This window comes from Melospiza georgiana, chromosome 8 (assembly GCF_028018845.1).
Source record: "Melospiza georgiana isolate bMelGeo1 chromosome 8, bMelGeo1.pri, whole genome shotgun sequence".
Classification (NCBI taxonomy): Eukaryota; Metazoa; Chordata; class Aves; order Passeriformes; family Passerellidae; genus Melospiza; species Melospiza georgiana.
This window is the reverse complement of record NC_080437.1, coordinates 1508964-1529921: the sequence shown is the minus strand read 5'-3', so window position 1 is coordinate 1529921 and position 20958 is coordinate 1508964. Positions and strand designations below refer to the sequence as shown.

General features: G+C 43.5%; 1 protein-coding gene across 2 annotated transcripts in view; it reads right to left on the bottom strand.

Annotated features, from left to right (window-relative positions):
* The window catches only part of HERC4 (HECT and RLD domain containing E3 ubiquitin protein ligase 4), a 29651-nt gene extending 12017 nt beyond the window's left edge, over positions 1 to 17634 (bottom strand). Inside the window, exons 1-14 of one of the 2 annotated variants that reach the window (XM_058029129.1) lie at positions 17527 to 17634; positions 16607 to 16754; positions 15132 to 15421; positions 12316 to 12475; positions 11203 to 11279; positions 9247 to 9468; positions 7304 to 7395; positions 5914 to 6044; positions 5093 to 5253; positions 4690 to 4766; positions 2588 to 2712; positions 2031 to 2090; positions 1471 to 1582; positions 950 to 1139 (exon numbers count right to left, since the gene is read on the bottom strand). In XM_058029129.1, the coding sequence (XP_057885112.1) occupies positions 950 to 1139; positions 1471 to 1582; positions 2031 to 2090; positions 2588 to 2712; positions 4690 to 4766; positions 5093 to 5253; positions 5914 to 6044; positions 7304 to 7395; positions 9247 to 9468; positions 11203 to 11279; positions 12316 to 12475; positions 15132 to 15357 (1633 nt within the window). In that variant the 5' untranslated portion in view covers positions 15358 to 15421; positions 16607 to 16754; positions 17527 to 17634. The remainder of the gene's footprint in view (positions 1 to 949; positions 1140 to 1470; positions 1583 to 2030; positions 2091 to 2587; positions 2713 to 4689; positions 4767 to 5092; positions 5254 to 5913; positions 6045 to 7303; positions 7396 to 9246; positions 9469 to 11202; positions 11280 to 12315; positions 12476 to 15131; positions 15422 to 16606; positions 16755 to 17526) is intronic. The other variant, XM_058029130.1, reaches the window with a different exon arrangement.
* Between the last annotated feature and the right edge of the window lie 3324 nt (positions 17635 to 20958).

Below are 20958 nucleotides of genomic sequence, written 5' to 3'. Positions count from 1 at the left end.
GTTATGTTATCTCTTAACTAACAAACATGTCTGGCTAGAAAGCACAAGCATCACTTACTGCAGACTCTGAAAAGAAAGCTGCAGCACAACAAATGTGCTATTGTTACACATCAAATCTAAGTCCCCTCAAGTCTGCTCATCCAGACAGTGTCACAATGTAACATTTGATAAGAAAAGATGGATCAAAACCTGAAATCTTAAGGGAACAGTAGTGAGAGCAACAGAAAATGATGGAAAAGGATCTAGAGCTCTAAAAACTGTCAGTTTGCTTTTCTTTACTCTCACCAAAAACTACTGAAAAAACCAAAGTGAGATTACAAGGCAAAGCATAACTGAGGAAAATGAAAGAACCCTCTCAAAAATAAACCAATTAATAGCAAAATATTCCAAAAACAATTCTTTAGGCTGAATTTCCTTAAGCTGAGGCACAACAAGAAAGTGTAAAGAAGTAGAGTTAAAAAACCAGAGCTATTCCCAGCTGCATATTTGAAGACCACATCTTGGCACCACCAGCAAGAAAAGATCAACTGCCTCAGAAGCTCAGAACAGGTGCTGCAGTCACAACCAAGACAATTTAACATCTGCTCTGCAACACTTCTGTAATTTGCTTAGAGCTTGTTAGCTGTCTGACCACATAATTTTCACTTTAAAGAGCAAAGACACATATCAATTACACTGAGCTACATGGCTTAATTCCTCCCAAATGGCATCAGTCCAAAAACTACAATAGCACATGAATTCACAGGGATGGCCTGCTAACTCACCCTGAAGCAACAGAATAAGTGTTTTCTTACACCAAGCAACGCTGAGCCTTAACTTTCTCACTGGGGAATTGCAGGGAACTGTAAATACACAGCAGGTGCTGCCAAGGCCAGGTCTCACTGATGGAATTTCTGTACATTTTCATCTGCAGATCCTTAGTTTTAAGAGTAAAAATTCAGTTTCTTACCAAGAACTTTCAGAGGAGCTTTTTCCAGGTTCAGAATAGCTGCTCCAAAAGGAATAGCTAACGTTGTGAAATTGTTTTCATCACTCATCAGTGGGCACTCTGGTAGAGTGAGATACAGCCTCAGAGCTTCAACATCTGGTAAGGAGCTGGTCAATTTGGGAATAAGGTTCTTCTCCAAACTAGCTGCCACCTACAGCACATCAGAAAATTCTGTTTATTTTAATACAATTGAGATTTTAAACAAAATGCCCATGTATATGAAAACGAATCTAGAAGACAATAATTAAGAGCTTCAGTGAAAACTATTATACATTTAGACAATGACAGTAAATATTAAAATAGAATACACTGGTGTATCACCTAATTGTCTCAACAAAACACAGTTTCACACATCTGCAGTCAATACATTATTGAGTAAATAAATCCATTTACACGGTTGGACCAAGCATAACAGAAGTATTTCTGGAGAGCTGTAACCCAGAAAGATAATCCCAAATGTGAAGAAAACACACAGCACAAACCTGTTGTGATATCTGAGTGTGCTCAGGCTGTATGAGTTTGTGGAAGAGTAGTCTAGCAGCATTCATGTCAACCCCTGAGAATCTAGCACTGGTTTTGTAATGATCATCATTGCTGCAGGAAGGGAAAAACCAGAAAGACTCAATCCTGTGTTCTCAGCACCTCAAGACTTTAACCCCTTGACTTTTAGACCCACTGACTAAGGATTTAAAATATATCAGACTTCCATGTTTTACATGGCCTTAGAAACAACTAAGAAACAACCAGAAAAAATCTCCTCTAAACACAAGAAAATCTCACAAAGAGACTTGGATGTGAACCATCCCACACAAGGGACTGCCCTGGAATTACCAACAACCCAGGGGTGACAAATGTGATGAGCTCTGCTGGCTCACATGGAGCCATCCTCACTGGGGCAGCTGACAAAACACAGGGCAGGAAAGAAGCAGGAGTTTCAATGGAGGAATGAGACAGGAATGGGACAGGAAACCCTGGGAAGGTGTCCCAGGGACACCAGGAAGGCAGTCACCACAGGAACACCTGGCAAAAGCCCACCACTTACCTCAGTGCCAAAAAGCTCCCATTCAGGCACCCAGCAGAGGAGAACGTTCCATCAATTTCACTGAAATTGGTCACACGAAATGTTACATTTGGTTTTCCTTTTAAAAATCAGCATTTGCAATAAATAAAAACCCCTGTATTTAATCCCTAATGAATTAGACTGTGCAAAGGATGACTCCAATGTGACTAGGCAATACTAGATTAAACTTCCATTCAAGACTCAACACTTAGGACAGCTCAAATCACAGCCAGTCTTGCTTTGCATACTCTTTTATTAAAATAGAAGCAATAATCTTCGAGTTGTTCTCATATTCCTTTAGATGTATTGCTAATATTCAATGTGCAATTAGATACTTAATTTATCTTGTATAATCATCTAAGCTGGAGCAGAGATGCCACAGTCTCAAGGATCTAAACTACTCAACAAGCACGACAATGAAAGCACAGCAAGAGCTCTGCACGTCCCAAAGTCAGTAATTACAAATAGTCCAAAGCCCCACTAATGCTCAATTCAGAAGCAGAATCACCAAAGACCACTCCTGTCCCTCCATCACTTACTTAGCTATCTCTACAGGAAGTCTTCCAGATGGGAAACTCAGCAATTTTTGAATAAACATTTCATTCACAGTCCAGATCTGCTTCAAAAGGTCAGGATTCCTAAAATCATCTGGTGGCACCATGTTCTAAATAAATTGTAAAGAAAACATAAAGAGTCAGGCACACAGAATTGATTTCCAGAAAAATCAGCCAAGGCTGAGCTGTCATAGCTGACAATTTGCCTACCCAGACTATTGCAGTGAAATACTCTGTGTTTAACAGCTCTGCCTCCCTGTGAAAGCAGAGCATGCATAAAACCAGCTGGATTAGGTGATAATTCACACACCTTGCTAAATGGCAACTCCCTGCACATCACTAACTGAGCTTCAGGTGTGAGCAGCAAGCATCTCTTGCCCTGCAGCCACAGGAGCCCCTCAGCTCCCTGCCAAGCTGTGAGCACACAGCAAAGGAGCCGTTCCATTCTCCAGACAGATGTTCTCCCACCCCACTGCCACCAGGCTCCTCTGAGAATGATCGTGCCTCTGTGAACACGCCCTGCCTCGTCAGAGGAGCTGCATTTGGAAGTGCTGCTCACAGAAAATTGAATTCCACTAAGAGCTGTGATAGTAAAGAGGAGAAGCAAGATCATTGTTTTCAGGAGGAGCATTGCTTCAAAAAGAGAAGGCAAATAGCACCAAAACCAAGATGAAACTATCAACAGAAAACATTCCTCCTGAGGATGCCATCACTGACTCAGTGTGACAATGGCTACCTGCTGCCAAAAATCAGCACTTCTGATCCCGTCCCACAGCATCAGCTCGAGGAGCACTTCTGCCATTTCCCTTCTGTCCAGCCAAAGGAAATAACTCAGGGAACTGAGCAGCCCAAAATGGATTTTGGCTGGGCCCCCTAAATGGCAGGGACACACAACCCCCAGGGGCACAGTACACACAGAACTAAGGAAGGATTCAACACAAATTACCAAACCAAAGAGTTCTAAAGGGATACTTCTGCAGCATCGAAGTTCATCTACTGCTAATACCTTCTGTACAGAACAAGCCACAATAACTGCATTCATACAGCCTCCAGTTCACCTCAATTAGTCAGAAACTACCCCAGTAATTATGAAAATTGCACATAAAGTTATTAAGGAAGCTTTAATAGACAAGTTTTGAATCTCTATTATAAGCAATCTTCAGGTTTACACCTGCTAAGCAAGTTTCTCTCAAATACAGCAATGGCGAAAACTCTACCAGAATTTAGACAGAGAATCCAACAAGTCAATCCTAGAAAAACTGCTGATTCTGTACACCCAGAACAGGCTGTGAGCACAAAGCACTGCTGCAAGTCTGACCTGCACTCAGTTTTTCTTCATAAGCATGCTTCCCCACTAAAATCCATTTTCCCCTGTGTCCAAATTAGTTTTCACCCTACATACTGAACTCTTGATGCTTCATTAATCCCCATGGTCTAATATCTGCTGAGCTGTACTGGAAACAGTCCCATGAATCTTCACCTTGTTTTTATTTTCTCTCCCAACTCATCCCCCAACAGCATTTTCCTTCCATCACACTTCCACATTGCCACTTTTACTGTATAGTCCTTCTAGACTCTTGTAGGTAGCAGAATTTAAACAGATCAATTCTTGTTACTTTAAAATGTAAGCTTTAAGACTGTGATAAAACTGACATAAACTATATCACCAGCAGTAATTTTTAGCAAAAAGCTCCATTTGTTTCCTTGCCACTGTGGTACATTAAAATGGCCACGGAGCAGAAGACACCAAAGGAGGTATGAGGAGGACTGGGCAAGGAGCAAAGAGCTCAAATATTCAATCAACTCTTCCCTTAAGACATACAAAGAAGTGCATTCATCCATCAAGAAAAAAGCTTATGCCAAAAAAGTCTCAATCTCACATGATTTCTGACAGCTAACACACACTAACTGGATCCAAGTCCTCCAGCTGCTACCATGACTTGGTGCCTTTTGCTTCCACACTGCTCCAACAAACTTTACAATACAGTCACATGCACCTTCAACATCAAAATAGTTTAAAATGCATCCAAAAAAACTAAAATCCAACTTTCACAAGCTTTGGAACCAAATTACACTTAATTTGTTACCTGTGGATAAAAGTAGTGTGCAAAACTTTGGTCTCCACCAGAGAAAATTCTCTTTACACAGTAGCACTCCTCACTGTCTGCAAGAGGAATAAAAATGTGAAACTGAGATACTGCAATCAACACTGGGTTACAGAAAGGCTCCCTTGTGGCAGAACCTTGATCCAACACACTGAAACACCAGTTAATGATACAATGGTCCATCTTTTTCTAAGTTCTAGGTCTGGTGCTACCAGAGGCCCCCACCCACCAGGCACAGGCATGCAATTCCTACAGCAGGAACCCAGAGCACAATCAGACTGTTTGGGAAAAATGATTACAGCCCATAAGCAGTTTAAAACTCAAGAATTTCAAGCCCTAGAAAGGAACAGGCAACCAAGCAGTAAATGCATCAGCTGGTGCTTACCTGTGCTCATTGGGCACTGGGTACTAAAGGGAATCCAGTTTCCTCTCACTGTGAAGGGACTTTTCCTGTTACTGGTGGTCCCTGTGCCCAGCTGCCCATTGCCTCCCAGTCCAAAGGAGTAAATTCTTCCAGAAGAAGGGACAAATGCAGTGGTGTGCTGCCTAGGGCAAAGAGAATTCAGTACCACAGACCTAAGCACTGGAAGCAGCTTTGAGCAGGCCTGGCCAGGACCGGGCTCAGCGCTGTGTGAAAGGTCCTGTCCTGCCCAACACTCCCTGCAATGCCCTGCCACTGGCAATATTCCACCCACACTCCAACAGACACCCCTCCTTTTGTATGGAAAGGTTCCCAGAATGGAGCTGCCAGTGCCCAGCCCCTGGCTGACCTTTAGAGCATATCAGAAATGAATGTCTAGAGACTGCCCGCACCTCCTTTCCCTCCCCATCCTGACTGCCCCTCTCCCACCACAGGCCTGTGAAGAACCAGCTGGCAATTTGTGCAAACTGCTTTGTACTTTCCCAAACACACTTGTTCTTCAACAGGAAATGAAGTGACAGCAACAAACTCTCACAGCTCACACTACTGTTCACACTGCCAGTTTAGAAAATCACAGCCTCTCAAATACACAGCTTCCTTTAGCTCTTCTATCAATGCTTTTAGAATCCCCAAAACATCACTAAATATCTTTTGTTAGGGGTCATTTTGTCTTCCCTGACCACAAAGGCTAAGAAAACCCCCACTTCATATTGCAATACACATAAAGTTTTATACAAAACAAGTTATGTGTAGGAGTCACAGGGTTAGCACAGAATAGACCTTACCTGCCACAGGTGATTTGTGTGACAACGCTCCCCATGAGCTCAAAAACTTTCCTGGGATTTATCTCGTGGCTGGTAGAGTTGTGTCCCAGCTGGCCATAGCCTCCAGCTCCAAATGTGAAAACCCCACCTTCCTAAACAAATAAATATTTTACATTAATATGATCATATATCTCAGAACAAGAAACTCCACAGAAATAGGGGTTTAATAAATCTTTTCTGGTGATTTTGGCATTGCAGGGAAAGGAAAGAAAATGAACAGAGTTCTGAGACACAGAAGAATTGCAAGTTAACTGGAGTTATGACAACATGGCACAGCTATGAAACATTACCTCACTTGTGTTAAATCAGACTCATCTAATTTCCTTATTATCATACAACAGTCCTGCCATTAATTTGTGTCATTTACAGATCCTAATCCTCATTTTCCCTCTTTTCCAGTTTTCTTGATGAACAAACTCCCACTATTAAAAGTATACTTCAGCTTTGAAACTCAGATTGCAAATGTTGAAGTGATTAGCCAGCAGGAAGCTGCCCTGCTCAGCAGATGATCCACAGTATGGCTGAAACAGCCTCAGTATTTGAAAGCATAAGAAACCAGAAATTTCAATATTATTGTGAGGCATGTAATTTTTGAAGAGTTTTTGATTAATCAAGAAATTACCAACACCTTTAACGTTTAAACCAAAAGTATTTTCAGAAATTGTAGACCTTACCTCACAACAACTTTGAAACTTGCCATTTTCAGATGCTTTGAAATTGTGACTGTTTCTTTCAAATCTAATTGCACCAGCCAGGCCCTCAGCTGGAAACCATCACCAGAACTGCACTGAGGAAACCCAAGAGCCCCAGTCACTGAGGCAGGACAGCAAACAGTGCCAGGCTCTTCTGAGCTTCAGGAGGACTTGGAGAATGCTCACACACACAGAGTTTCAAAGTTGTTGTGAGGTAAGGTGTATAATTTCTGAAAATATTTTTGGTTTAAACATTAAAAGTGTTGGTTAATATATTAATTAATTCATTAACTGCCTACAAAAGGTGTGTGAGCCCCTGGCTCTGCAGGGACACTGGAGCCATGCACATGGGTGGCAATCTCTGCAAACATTCACAGTACATTCAGAACCTCAACCCAGCCCATCAGCTTTAAAGTACGTTTGGAGTTAACTTCTATGCATGAAAAAGGAAAATAAGCATTTAGAAATAAAGATTTCTTGTATTTGGTAATTTTTTTCAAATATTTAACCATTCTTCCAATCTTTCCTCAACTTAATCCCACAAATTTACAAGAAATTTTATTTAGAATTTAGTTTATTATTTCCTGTTCAGGTAGCATCTTCTCCTTCAATGGAAACATTAAAAAATTGGAGCATAAACATATCCTAAAGTTCTGTACCTTTGTAAGGGCAGCAGTATGATCCTCTCCACAACATATATGAACAACCTTCTGACTTCTCAGGGACTTGAGCAGGGTAGGAACATACCTGTCTGAAAGGTTTAATACAGAAAGGTCACTTATTTTGACAATAAAAATCAAAACCCAAATAGTTTTGCTTATGTATTCTAATTTGGTTCTAGCCAAGCAAGCAGTTAAAATTTGTTAACATAACACAATCACCACAACTGGGTTTATGGATCCTGGAGATGGAAGTGTTGCTACAGAATAAGACAGGGACTATGACACTGAAAAAGTTTGTGGCCCATGCCCTCGTTTTCACTAGCACAGGATCATGTGTCAATACACAGACAACTAAATATGGAACATTACATTAGACCTGGCACTGGCCATGAGAAAAGATAAATTTACATTGTTTCTGTGTTTGAAATGAATTGTTTATGTGTTTCATGTTTTAAAATGTTCCTGTAAGTTGGTATTGACACCTTTTCCTTGGTCCCAAAAATGGAGAGCCAGACCCAGCTAAGGGATAAGGGGTTTCACCTCAGTGTTTAATTAGGATCCTTACTGGCCAAGGTGAATGTGCTGCCATGCTCACACATGACAGACCCCCTGTGCCATTTACACACCTTACAAATCAGCATTTCTACCAAGGATGCCCCAGTGGGAGGCCTGGATGAATGCTGTGCTATTCCCCCACGTGTGGAATTCTACCCTGGATGGGCCAATCTCTGTTCCACGGGGTGTGTTCCAGAGGGGTTGCAGCCTCCTGCTGCAAGGCCTTCAGGATGTTTGGCCTCCTGGCCTGGCACATTACCAGCACTATGCCAAGTTATCAGGCTTAAGGAATGCTAAGAACACTGAGGATACATAGAAAGTAGATAAAAAAAGGCAAAAAATCATCTTGGCATCAGTGTCAGTCGGGCTTCTTTGGAAAGTAAATTTATACACATTTTAATGTTACAGACTGCATGACAGAATGGAGCTCTGAACAAACAGGAAGCAAGCATAACTTCCCTCCATCACTAGGACAAGCCAACCTTGTACAAAGGCAACTCTAAAATGTCAGTGCTAATGTCTTAAAACCTGTCAGGCATGCTAACATGTCTGCAAGAAACCCTATGAAGACACTGAGAAGTGATAAAACCTAGGGTTACACACATTCCAAAGAATATGTAGGAGCAATTGAAGTCTCCCATGATTTCTGAAAAATAATTGTAATTCTCTTATTACATGAATGTGGCAATTTTTAAGGCATTCAGATGAGTATTTTATTTACAACCCATTTTCCCCATTTTAAATGGTGTTGACAACAATGAATCAGTAAGCAAATCTGAACTCATGAAACCATCTATAGATTATCCACTATTAAACTGTGTATTACAGCAAATACTGTCACCCTGGAGCCCTGTGAGCACATACTGTGCATGTAACACAATACAACCAAAAAAAGAATTTTTTGTCTAATCTAACCATTTGATAAAAATTATTGAGGGGTCATCCACCCAGCAGAGGAAATTTTGGAAATGGTTAGCCAAAAATTGTGAATGATTATCAAAAGTGGCCTGAGAAAGGAATGTAAAAGTAAATGGCAGTAAAATATGAAAATGGCCTAAATGTGACTACTAAGGACAACCAATTAGTTGTGACAGATTGCTGCTTTTGCCAAGCAATTTCATTCACTTAAATTCAGTCCAAACTGTAACTACTGCACAGTATTTCAATTCAATCCCATTAAATGACAGGCAAAGAACACAAGTGAAGCAGGCAAGAGCTTCAGCATAGCACTGTCAGCATTCGCACTACACTGAGGAAAACACCTCTGTGCCCTGTTTGTGCCATCCCACGTGGCACTGGCACACCCCAGCTGTGTCTGCTCCTTTCCAGAACACTGCTCACCTCAGATTCACCATCCACACCCCCCTGAGGCAATGCCTCCTTACCTGTGTCATCATTAACACCCAGCTGCCCAAATTTGTTGCGTCCCCATCCGAAGATGGCTCCAGAAAGAGTCAGCACAAAGCTGTGAGCTCCTCCTGCTGCAATCTGTGCAAAAGGGATTCCCAGCAGAGATTTAATCATCTGTGGGGAGGTTTGTTTTTTATACTCATAACCTAGGCCCAGCTGGCCATATTTGTTTTGTCCCCAGGAAAACACTTCACTTCCTGTTGGAAGGAAAAAATAAACAACCAAGAAACACAATTAATACAGTTTAATAATACAATGTTTATCCACTGTAAGAAAAGCTAAAAGTTAGACTGTCACTCTTCCAAAACTTTTGAGTTTGAAAATGCATACAAATTACTGACTTGTGAAGCTGAGCATTCTTGTGTAATTTGCAGGCATTCAACTCAAGCACTTAATCAGACTGGAAGTATTTAAATCACATTCAAGCCCTTCCAAACTGCTCTCAACATTCCTGTTTCCACAGTGCAGATCTACTGAGCTTGGTTATTCCAAAGCAAGGCACTGCTCCATGGGAAGCTCCTCTGCTGCACAGATGTTTATGCAGACATCTGCTGAAGATGGACATGGAAAATTTTCCTGCTTCCAATCAAAAGCCTCATTTAAGGTTTTCTAAGGTAAGATACTTAAATTTTGACAGACAATTTAAGAGATGTATATTTTTAAATACTGTCTTCATTACATGATCACTGAAGCACAAGATTTATAATGTCACTTGATAATTTACAAAGAAAAACATTTTAAAGAATGACAATCAAAGACCTATTGATGTTAAAACTGCTTCTAAAATAAAACACTCTCTTGAACAACCAATGTTTTGCCAAGGTATTTACTGTCCTAAAGATCAACACCCAAATACAAAATAATTTATTTTGCTGACATGAAACGTTTTCAAGAGCAATGTTACCTTCAAAATGCTTCCCATGCCTCTCCCATCTCCACCTTTCCAGTAACAGTTTTATCAAGATGGGGAAACAATGAAACCCATCCTCTGGAGCACGGGTCTCAGATTTTATTTATTTATATTAACAACTAACCCAAAACACCCTACAGCCCACGCCAAGAACAGACACAGAGCTGCAAACCCATGACCTGGCAATAACACAGTGATGCTCTACTTGAAGCCTGTGACTATTTAAATTTCAAATCACAAATTCCTGTGACATTCTCGCACCTCTGACCAACAGAACACTTGACAACACAACTCACAACTCTGCTGCAGATCTTAACTCAGGCAAAGGGTTACTCCTAAAGCTCTGCCTGCCCTGAAACAAAGGCATTCCCCTGGGTTATAATGATAATTACACCTGGGAATTCACAATGGCACAGGAATTGCCCAATAGGAGCCCATGAAGAGTCACACACAGAACCCAGGCACATATAAACAGCATAAACTATTGGATTTAAAGAATAAACATCAGTCAGAGTACAATGAACACCTGCCTCTCCACAGTTATTTGGCTCATATTTTGAACACACATTGTTAAGAAACATTAAAGGTGGCTTGTATGTGATATGGAATTTTAACTATGGAAGCACCAAAAACCAGAGGCTTTGCCATAATAAAGCACACAAGGAAGTCACTCCTGCCAGCCTCAGTAACTTGAGGTTACAGGTTAAAACAGACCAGTGTGAAAGATTTGGGACCAAGAAAAAGAAACAAAATAAAAAGGAAATCACATGAAAGCCAAATTATGAGAAAAAAACCAACATAAACACACACCCCGAAGAAATAAAAGCACAACTCAACATCTGTTTTTACATTTGATGGCAGCTTCCATCATTAAATTACAGAGCCCCTACCAACCTGAAATCCCATTTGTGCTAAGTGGTAGCATGTTTAATAATGAAAAAAAAAGAGATAAAATATATCTTGAAAACATCTGAATTCCCTGGTATGAAATCACACAAAACTTCAGGAGGATCTGGCTTACCTTTTGAGAGTGCTAGTGAGTGATAATAACCACAAGCAACTTGGACAATCTGGATCTCTGATAAACTTTTAATATTTCTATTGGAGTAAGAAAACAGAGAAACAATTAAGCTACAATGAAGCTTTACTTCATGGTATGAAATAAAGGGCAATATACAAAATGTGAATCCTTTTTACTGAAGTGTACTAAACATCCCAACTTTAATTAGATGCGAATTAGTAAAATCTGAAGACAAAACTGCTTTTCTTCTAAACCTTCTACGGTCAGGTTCTGCCTTATTTTCAAATAGATCAAGTCTGTAAAAGTCCATAATGAAGAATCAGGGAGGTTCACATGCTGTGAAGGTGATCTCACACAGCTGAAGGGAGGAATGAACACAGAATACGAGAAGAAACTCATTCTTACTTTCCAGTTTCCAAAACTTCAGTTTATAAACCTAATACATATTGCACAATATTCCAAAGAAGTTGCAAATACATGCACATGTGCACTAAAACTAATAATGCTTTCCACTTGGGAAGAGAAAAAAGTTTCTAAGGGCCTGTGGGCATTCAAATTGGATGCAGATAGAACATTTTTAATATGAATTACTAAGGTTCCAAGGAATTGTTACTTTTGTGTGTGGACTTCAGGTGGCTGCAATGCTTACGGCATTCTGAAAACAACCCTGGCCAACATGAATTTTTTTAACTAGAAGGTGTATTATTCAATCACAGCTGAAAAGCTTTGGGCTGAAAACTGAAGTACAAAGATAGGACAGCAAATGCACCTTCTTCACATTGAAAGTTTAACACATTACTTCTCTTAAATGGCATTCATACTCTTAAAATACCCATCCTACTTTTCCAATGCAAGTCTTATTGTTGGGGGAGGACTATTAAAAATACCAACAAACAAAACATCCCAAAAAGCAAGAAACCAAGCACACCTGTAAGACATTTCTCACAAGAGTTTCTGAGAAAGGAAACTGTCCACACACAGCATTCAAGTGTCACAGCTAATATACATTTTCTATATTTATATGGCTTTACCTGTAACAACAGAATAGCTTAACCAATGTGATTTAAGCACATTATTTTAAAAAGAGGCAAATTATCATGTACTATTTTTAACCTGGGCACTCTGACGCATTCCTCTGTTCCTGGCAAGCCAAGCTGTCCATCAGTAGCCAGACCCCAAGCATATACCTGACCTTTGTCATTTAATGCAAGAGTGTGGGCTTCTCCACATGACACAGCTACAATATTTTGGGCATCCAGTGCACCAACATGCTCTAAAAAAAGGAATAAATAAAATTAGTTGGTTAAAAAAAAAAAAAAATAAAAGCTACTAACAAGCTAGGCTTGTTCCAAGCAGTTTACACAGTACTAAGACATCAACTAAGCCCATAAGTTCTGCTGAAACACCCTTTATTTAAAATTACAAACATGCAATTATGCAATTCTAGAGAAATGAGTTAAATTTGACACCCTGAAGTAACCAGGTAATGAGTGTTTCTGGAGCAATGCACAAAGTGCACAAAACCTGCGCCTCAATCCTGACGGATCCCTCTAACGCTGCCATCTGAAAATGAGTGCAGAAACTCAATTAACAGTAAGGGCAAATAGATTACTGTCAAATGACTACACGTGTAAAACATTATGTAAGAGGAAAACATTCCACCACAGCAAATTAAATTCACCTATTCATCATTAAGAAAGAGCCTGCAAAACAAGGCAGGGCAAATTACAGACTAAAGCTACCGATTTTGCAATGAGCTACACAATGTCTTCTTTATAATGCAAAATACTGTGGAAATGGATCCTAAAGAGTAATTTTTCTAGACACACGGTGACACCTCTGAAAAGCACACACTAAAATATCTCTGATTTTTTTCCAGGAGCCTGCACCAATGCATTTGGAAACACTCAAAGCTTGGTTTTGGGCTTATGATTTGTGATCGGAATAACATTTCAATTCCAGCAATAAGCAAAGCAGAGAAATATCACCAGGGCCTGTCATTAAGGCTAGAACTTTTAACAGTTCCCTTAAATAAGGCACTGCTTGGACATTTTACTCCCAGTTTTCAAACACAAACTCCATCCCAGCCTGAAAAGCCTGTGTATTGTCAATGCTATGGGCACTCTAAACACAGCCCAGCCCAAGGCAGCTTCACAACAGTAGCTCACATTATCTGCAGCACGACAGGCACCCAGCTTCCAAAATAAACCGACACAGGCAGCAGATACAAGCTCTTTTTATTACACCCAGCCGGTCTGACTGAAGAGGTTGCCACCCCAATTCAGCCAGGAGAGCCTCCCACAGCTCTGCCAGTGGGAGAGGTCACCGAGGCACTCTCACTCTCCACTGGGGCACCAGCACACAGATCAGCTCGGGCAATCTCGCCCAGCTGCTGCACCAGCCAGCCTGACTGCCTCAGCCATGCGGTGCCCGTGGCAAGCAGAGCTCTAGGAGGAGGAAAGAAGAAAGGCAGTAGGACAAGGAGGCAGCAAAGACACCCAGTCAGCAACAAAATTATCTTCAGTTAGCAGGAACACATTTAAAGGAGAGCATCCACCCATCTATAAAGATACCAAGCCTCTTTGGGCTGTGCAACTGAAGCTATCCCAATTCTCTGACTTCATACAACACTCAGCAGTAACATCAGTAACCTCTGGGTGAAAGGAAGATTAGGGAGGACATTACAATCCTCGTGTGTCTGAGCATGTTAAAAAAAAATGCAAGTAGGTCCATTACATATGAAAGGTCAGGCAAATTAAATGTCAGATATTTTCATTGTAACCTTTAGACTAAAAGACAATTCAGCAAAATTTTTAAAGTGGGCAACAAGCAGTCGGAGTAAGTTTGACATGCTGAGTTTCTCTTCATGTTCATGAAGCAGATGTTTGCACAGGATTAAAGTTTATCAGCTTTAATATCCACATACTGTTTCCCAACAGAAGTCCACATTAGTTTAAAAAAAAAAAAATCAAGAAAATCTTTAATTGGCACCAAAACTGAAACTCTGTGTAAAGGAGAACTACTAAAATACCGCATGACACCTCATTTCCATTTGAAAAATTTGTGGCAAACACTGAGCCAAGCAAGTTGTGAAAGTGCTCTAGGAGTGATTAGCAGCAAGTCTCAGTCAGCCTTCCCAGTGTGCTGTGCTGTGAGCAGAGTGAGCAGCTCTGTTGCTGGCTCTCAGCACCAGCTATGACTCACATGCACGCTCTGAAGGGAGCCCATGTGCACACTCCTCTGCAGTCCCTGCAAGATGTTTACCCAGCTCTGCTCAGAACTGCACTAGCAGGGAGCACAAACACACACCAAACAGAGGTGGGAAGGAAAAAAGCCCAAACAAGTGTTACACAGCATCCTTCAGGCTTCTCCACATCCTCTCCCCGTAGCGCTGCTTGTGCTGATAAGTCTTTTATCAAAAGTTTTATTTTTAGTTCTCACAAAAAGAGAACATTGCTTCAATCAGACCTGCTGTACACCATGTATTAGACAACTAAAAACTGCATGTTTCCCTGCAGTGATATCCCAAATACTCATTTCCACCACAGTCCAACAGCCAAACCCATACATGAAGTACAACACCAACCCATGGACTGCAGCAGCTCAGCTCCCCTTGAGAGTAAAAACATCACTGAGTCTCTCACATCCATGGTTGAAATAAAAACCAGTGGCAGTGTCCAGCTGCACAGCATGCAAAAATATGGGGGGACTGCCACGTTTCACAGCTGGGTGTCTCCAGCTTCACCAGAACCCATCCCACAAGGCAATGCTTTTCCAGTCAAAAAGGTGTCCATTCTTGGAAGAACTGCTGGGCATGAGTTTGCCCCATGCAGACACCTGGGTAATCTTGGCTCTGACGAAGCACAACAAAACGAAAGCCACACCCACCACCCCACAGAATCCCCACAGTTCATCACTTCTAAACTTACCGGGTCTTTTCCTGCCTTTGTCATGCCCTAGTTGTCCCAGATCGTTGCATCCACATGTATAAACTGTCCCATCATCCAGGACAAAAACAGTGTGTCTCAGTCCACATCCTACATCTCTGACCCTTTTATTTAGGAAAAAGTCACTTTTTCTGGGTTCTAAAACAATCTCTTCATCAATTCCACCCAATCCAAGCTGTCCAAAAGATGCATTGCCCCAGCACAACATGTTTACACTTCTTGTTATCAGAGATCTTCCAACTTCACTTTTCTAGAATATTCCTTCTGCGTAGCTGTTGAGAAAAAAGGAAAACGTACATTTTTCAGTATTGTCCCCAGCATTTACATTACTTTCTACACAGCATGTAATCCATGAGCTCACCTTCTCTATACCAATGTATTCAAACCCTGAACAATTTTTAAGAGTGTGATTTGCTTTCTTGGACAGGATTTGCCTTAACTCTGCAGTAAAATGCTTTCAGATACAACTTTTAAGATGTGCAGGTCACTGGTTTTGCATAACTTTGTTTCAAAAACTTAAAACATCATTCTTCGTAGAACCTCTTTAATCCCTTATTCAGATTTATACAAACTTGCAGTTGCAGCCAGTCCCAGCCAGTGGAAACGACCCCAGCTATCTTCCAAGGGGACAGTGCAGGCTACTTTCTTTACTTGAGGAGTTGCACGACTCCAGCAAGGGCTGTGCACCGCCTCAAGATCATCACCAAAAACAACACTTGACTCACAGCTCGGAAAAAAGTGCTCAGCTCTGATCAATCCAGTTATGCAACACAAAGTACAACATGCTGTGTCAGTCGTTGCATTTAAACAACTAGGAGTCAACTGAACTCACAATTTAAGAGAAAATAAAGAGCTGAAAGTCAAGTCCCCAGTCCTGCACTGCAATCAGCTACAGCTTCAGTTACTCTGCAGCAGCAGCAGGCCACGTACACCAGCTCCCCCAGGCAAGTCCACACCCCTAATCCCTAAATTACAACTATCAGTATTTGTGCTGACAGACTCTGCACCTTTTTGGAAAGGATTCAAAGCTGCCCTTCTCTTTCATTTGCAGCAGTGCATACAACAAAAAAAATCGGTGACAAAGTTTTCACTACTACTCATACCCCGTTTCCACGACAGCAAGTTTCTCTGCATTTTCAGAGCAATTTAAAAGTCAATGTAATCTAATGAGAAATTACTACAAATTTTCATCTGTGACCATTATTCTGCAGGGTTATGACATGTATAAACTACCTAAATCCCAAACTGCTCAGAGAAGCAAGCCAACACTTAACATCTAAGTGTTACGTACACCAAAGGGCAGAATTCTTGCCAGCACAACCGGATAAACTATTTTTCTCTGCAAAAGACAAAATGCAATAAACAAGACACTTAACTTTGGGACCGCATAAAAAACCCCTAAAGCAATACCGAACCAAAACAGCCAAACAGCTTAAAATATATTGCATTCTGTTTACCTATCTCAGGAGGTGAGGCATGATCAAATATTTCCCTAGCTATATCCTACCACATTCAGAAGGGGACATCGAAACCAAGACGTCTTCAGTTAAGCCATAGCTATGCAGCAGCACATGTCACACATCTGGAGCGGTGACTTGCTTCAACCTGCAACACAAGAAATCAGAAAAGATGTATCACTATAGTTCTTCGAGATTTCTACAGTCAAGATTTATCTCCATCTCCAGCAGGGGAAAAAAATAAGAAAAGTTCTCCTTTCTGCTAAACTCTATATGTATCTCCACGGAAGGCGGGGTTGTTTTGTTTTGCATCATTTAAGAGCCAGTAGCCAAAGTTCTGTACTTTGATCTCAAATCACGGCACTCTTCCACCGCTGTGCGTGCCATCAGAGCCAACTGGGGCGGCCAGGGCCGGGTACCCCCGGTCGTGCGGGCGCTGCCCCGTGTGGGCACCGGAACCGGCCGGGGCAGCCCCGCACTCGCCCCGGGCCGCGGGCGGGCGCCCGGGAAGCGCCTGGACGCTTCTCGCGGGCTGCGGCGGCTGCCGGAGCGCTCAGGCCGTGCCCGTGAGGGGACCCCGCCCGCCCGGCGCTCGCCGCGGGCCCGCGTTCCCCCGGCGGGGCTCGGCTCCCCGGGCCCGCCGCGCTGAGCCGCGCAGGGAGCGGCGGGCGCGGCCCGGCGGCGGAGAGGGGCGGCGGCCGGAGCCCTCCGTGCCCCGCGGCCCGAGCGCGGCGCCGCCCGGCCTGGGCCCAACCGCCCCGGGCCGCACCTGCCCCGCGGCGCCGCCGCCCGGCCCGCCCCGCTCCCGCGTCCCGCCCTGGGGCCCCGCGGCCCGAGCGCGGCCCCGGCCACTTTCCCGTCCGCCCCGCGGGGCCCGAGGGCGGCGGCGCCCGGCTCCGCCGAGGCCCGGCGGGACTCACCGGTGGCAGCGAAGCGCTCCGCTGCCCTCCGCAGCCCGCCCACCGCAGGCGCTCGCCGGCCACGGCCGGGGCGTGAGCAGCGTGAGCAGCCCCGGGCGCGGTGACAGGGCCCGGCCGCCGCTGCCGCGCAGGCGCCGGCTCGGCGGGCGGGACCGCAGCGCCCGCTCCACCGCCCGCCCGGCCGCGTGGTCGGGGGCGGGGACGCGGCGCGGAGCCGTCACCGGAGCTCGGCCGGGTTCCCCCAGGGACGTTGCGCTCGGAGCACCGCGTGGTTGCGTTCCCGCCGTTGGGCTGTGCGGAGGCGGGGCGAGGAGCTGGCAGCCGGAGTGAGGCGCGGAGCTCCGGAGGGACGCTCTCCTCCTGCCCGTGAGCTCGGGGCTGGCGCGGAGCTCGGCCCTTCCCTCCGGCGGTGACCGAAACTGTGCGCGTTCTTGGCGTGGGGACAGTGTGAGCGCGAAAATACAGAGCCGCCGTTGTGTTACATCGCAGGTTTTAAACTGAGGATTAAAAAACTGGAGCGGGTTCTGGGGCAGATAGCTCCCACAGGAGAGGTCTTCGTATGGCGAGTTTCGTCCGCCTTGCGGAGTTCTCCAGACACTTGGGCGCGTGTTGCTGATCCTTATTCCTGATCTGCGGCAGCCTCTGCTCGGTCTCTGAGGGCACGAGAAGAATGAGCTCAGCGAGTGTGACGGAGCTGGATCCGCCGGGGGGATGCAGGAGGAACAGACTGTTCCCCACGCTCCCGTTAGGCGTCGTTGGCTGCGGGAGCAGGCTGCGGCTCCCGCGGGCGATCGGAGCCGCCGGCAGCGCCGGCCCTGCCCGGCCCCCCGCTCCCGTGGCTGCTCTGGGGCTCTGCCCTGCCCTCCCCAGAAAGAAATGCGGCGTTCGGAACGTGCCAGCCTGCTCGCAGGCTGCTCTCAGTGTCCGTGCCCACGATGGGCACCGTAAAACGTCTCTTTTCGCTGAACACGTATCTCTAGTGGAGCCGCTGAAGGAGAAGTTTACACGCCACACACATTTCTTAACTTTTTTTTCCCCTGGGTACTATGCTTGGGAGGAAAATCCATTGCAATGTGTGTAATTGGACCGGGTTGGCAATCGAAATGAGATTTCCTTATTTAGCAGCCTCTTTGCAGAAGGATCCAGCTTTATGTAGGTCGGGAAGTGAAAAAAGGCCAGGACCAGGCACGCGTCACAGCAAGGGATTTTGCAAACTGCGTGTGAGGAAAGTTCTGTGCTTGGTGAAACGGAAATCATTTCACAAAATCCCACTAAATGGGATGTCTTGGTCCAGCCGTTAAACACTCCTGTATATGTAAATGGGTAAGATTGCCCAGCACTCCTCAGGATTTGTGGCTGTAGATTCATCAGGAAAGATCCAAACCAGAAATATGAAATTCATGCCTAGGGAAAATGAGATTGCTGCACAGCTGACACAGGCTAAATGATGCAGCACTTTTCAGGGCAACAAATGCCCGGTTTTGCTATTTAAAGGAGAAATGTGAGTGATTTGCCTTTTGCCATTCTGCATCTAAGACTGAAAGGTTAGCAGGAGCTGTGACACAGAGCAAATGGAGGAAAACGTTTCATTTCTTACCTTCTAAACTTCCTTTTTCCTTTATTTGTGAGCCCAATGGAGTAGTAACTGTGAATAACTACTCTGTGAAATGGATTTTAAATATTGGCATTCATTGTGCAATGTGTCCTCTGACCAGCATGGGGGGATATGCCCAAGTACTTGAAGAGAACATTATATGCCCACTACAATTTTATACAAGGAAAAGTCACTTGGTATAACTGGCTTAACACATTAAATAAAAAACATATAACGCATGAAACAACATACAGTGTTGCACAAATCTCAACTTCCTTCTGCGATAGACATAGCTATTTTATTTTAAAGAATTATATTAATCCTAACATCAGATTACTGTAAATTGAATAATTCAAGTGTGTCTTCAAATAAAGAACGAGCCATATTTTTATTCCACTTATCGTTTATATTAGCAAATTTGCTTTTTTGTGCCCGAGGAGCCATATCCTAGCTACCATGCCTCAGAACCTCATGGGATGCCCTCCTTGGGGCTGAAGGCACACGGGCAGTGGAGGGAGGAGGATGTGTGAACCTCTGCAGTGCTCTGGGGAGCTGTGGGGTGCTTGCACCTCAGAATTCCCATTGTCCCTTCTAGTACCTGCAAATAAAACCTCAGAGATGCAAAGTCCAGTGAAAACAAGAAATGTAAATCTGCTTAACTCCAGGGAAGGAATGTGTTTCCTTGTAAGTGCCTTAGCCCTGAGGGTTTCCTGTTACCATTGCACAGTCTTCTTATTGATGGTCACAACAAGCAGGAAACTATTTTCAGTTCCCCTGCCATTATTAAAATAGCAATGCTTGGCTACTGCCTGGCGATAGCTGTCAGCACAATTGTGGCTCTTAAATTGTACCCCAGTTAATCCCCCACTGAGATAATACAAAAATGGGAGAATAATCATGTCTAGGGTTAACTAATATGTCCTTTATGCTCAATTACTAGAAAACATCTTTCAGTTAATATAAAGTTTTTGAAGGCTACAGTATTAGGGCATAAAACTTTCTGTGTAGTTAGTAACAGAGACAGACTCTGCTCTCTGCCTCCATTTTCTCCTGGCAACAGCCAGGACATACTTTATAAACTTCAATTTGGATTTCAAACCCCTTTGCTTTATACTTTGATGTGTCACAGACTACAGAAAATAGAACTGGGTGTCCAGAACAGCTGATAACGTGAAATTCGAGATGTCAGCATTTTGCTGTGAGAAATTACCCACCTTTGTGTGAAGCCTTTGTGTAGAATATTCTTGATGAAGACAAAGAAAAGGCTTTAAAATGCAAATAGGCTTACAAACAAGGGATGTTTTATGCCATTTCAGTTCTACATTTCATCCTTAGATTCTGCACAGTATCCATGCAGGGAGCTCACATACACAGAGGATGTGTTTTATATGCCCATAGCTCAGCGTGTTGTAGTTCTCTCTCTGCCCACCCTGCTCACAAACAGTTCTGGTCAGCTCAAATGCAAATGTGCTTGCCAGTAAGACAATTCATTTATTAATTGATGGCAACATGCTGAAACAAACTGAACAGTTTTTTACCTGTTTGTGAACATAAATCGCTATAAAAACACTAAACAGGTGACATTGTAAGTTCTGTGGTTAACTCAAGGCCTCTGATAAAAGGAGCTGGTTAAGGGAAAACTGAGGAGACACCTTCAAATTAAGATAAGTAAAAACAAAAACCTGCAACTCCCCTCATTCTCTCAGGCCACAAACCATAGCTGAAATAGCCAAAGGAAAGCTATTCATAGGATGATGAATGCAATAAAATGAAAAAGCAGTGAAGGGTGAGGAAGAGCCCTGGACATGAAGTCTATAACGAAGGAAAGAAGCTGACCT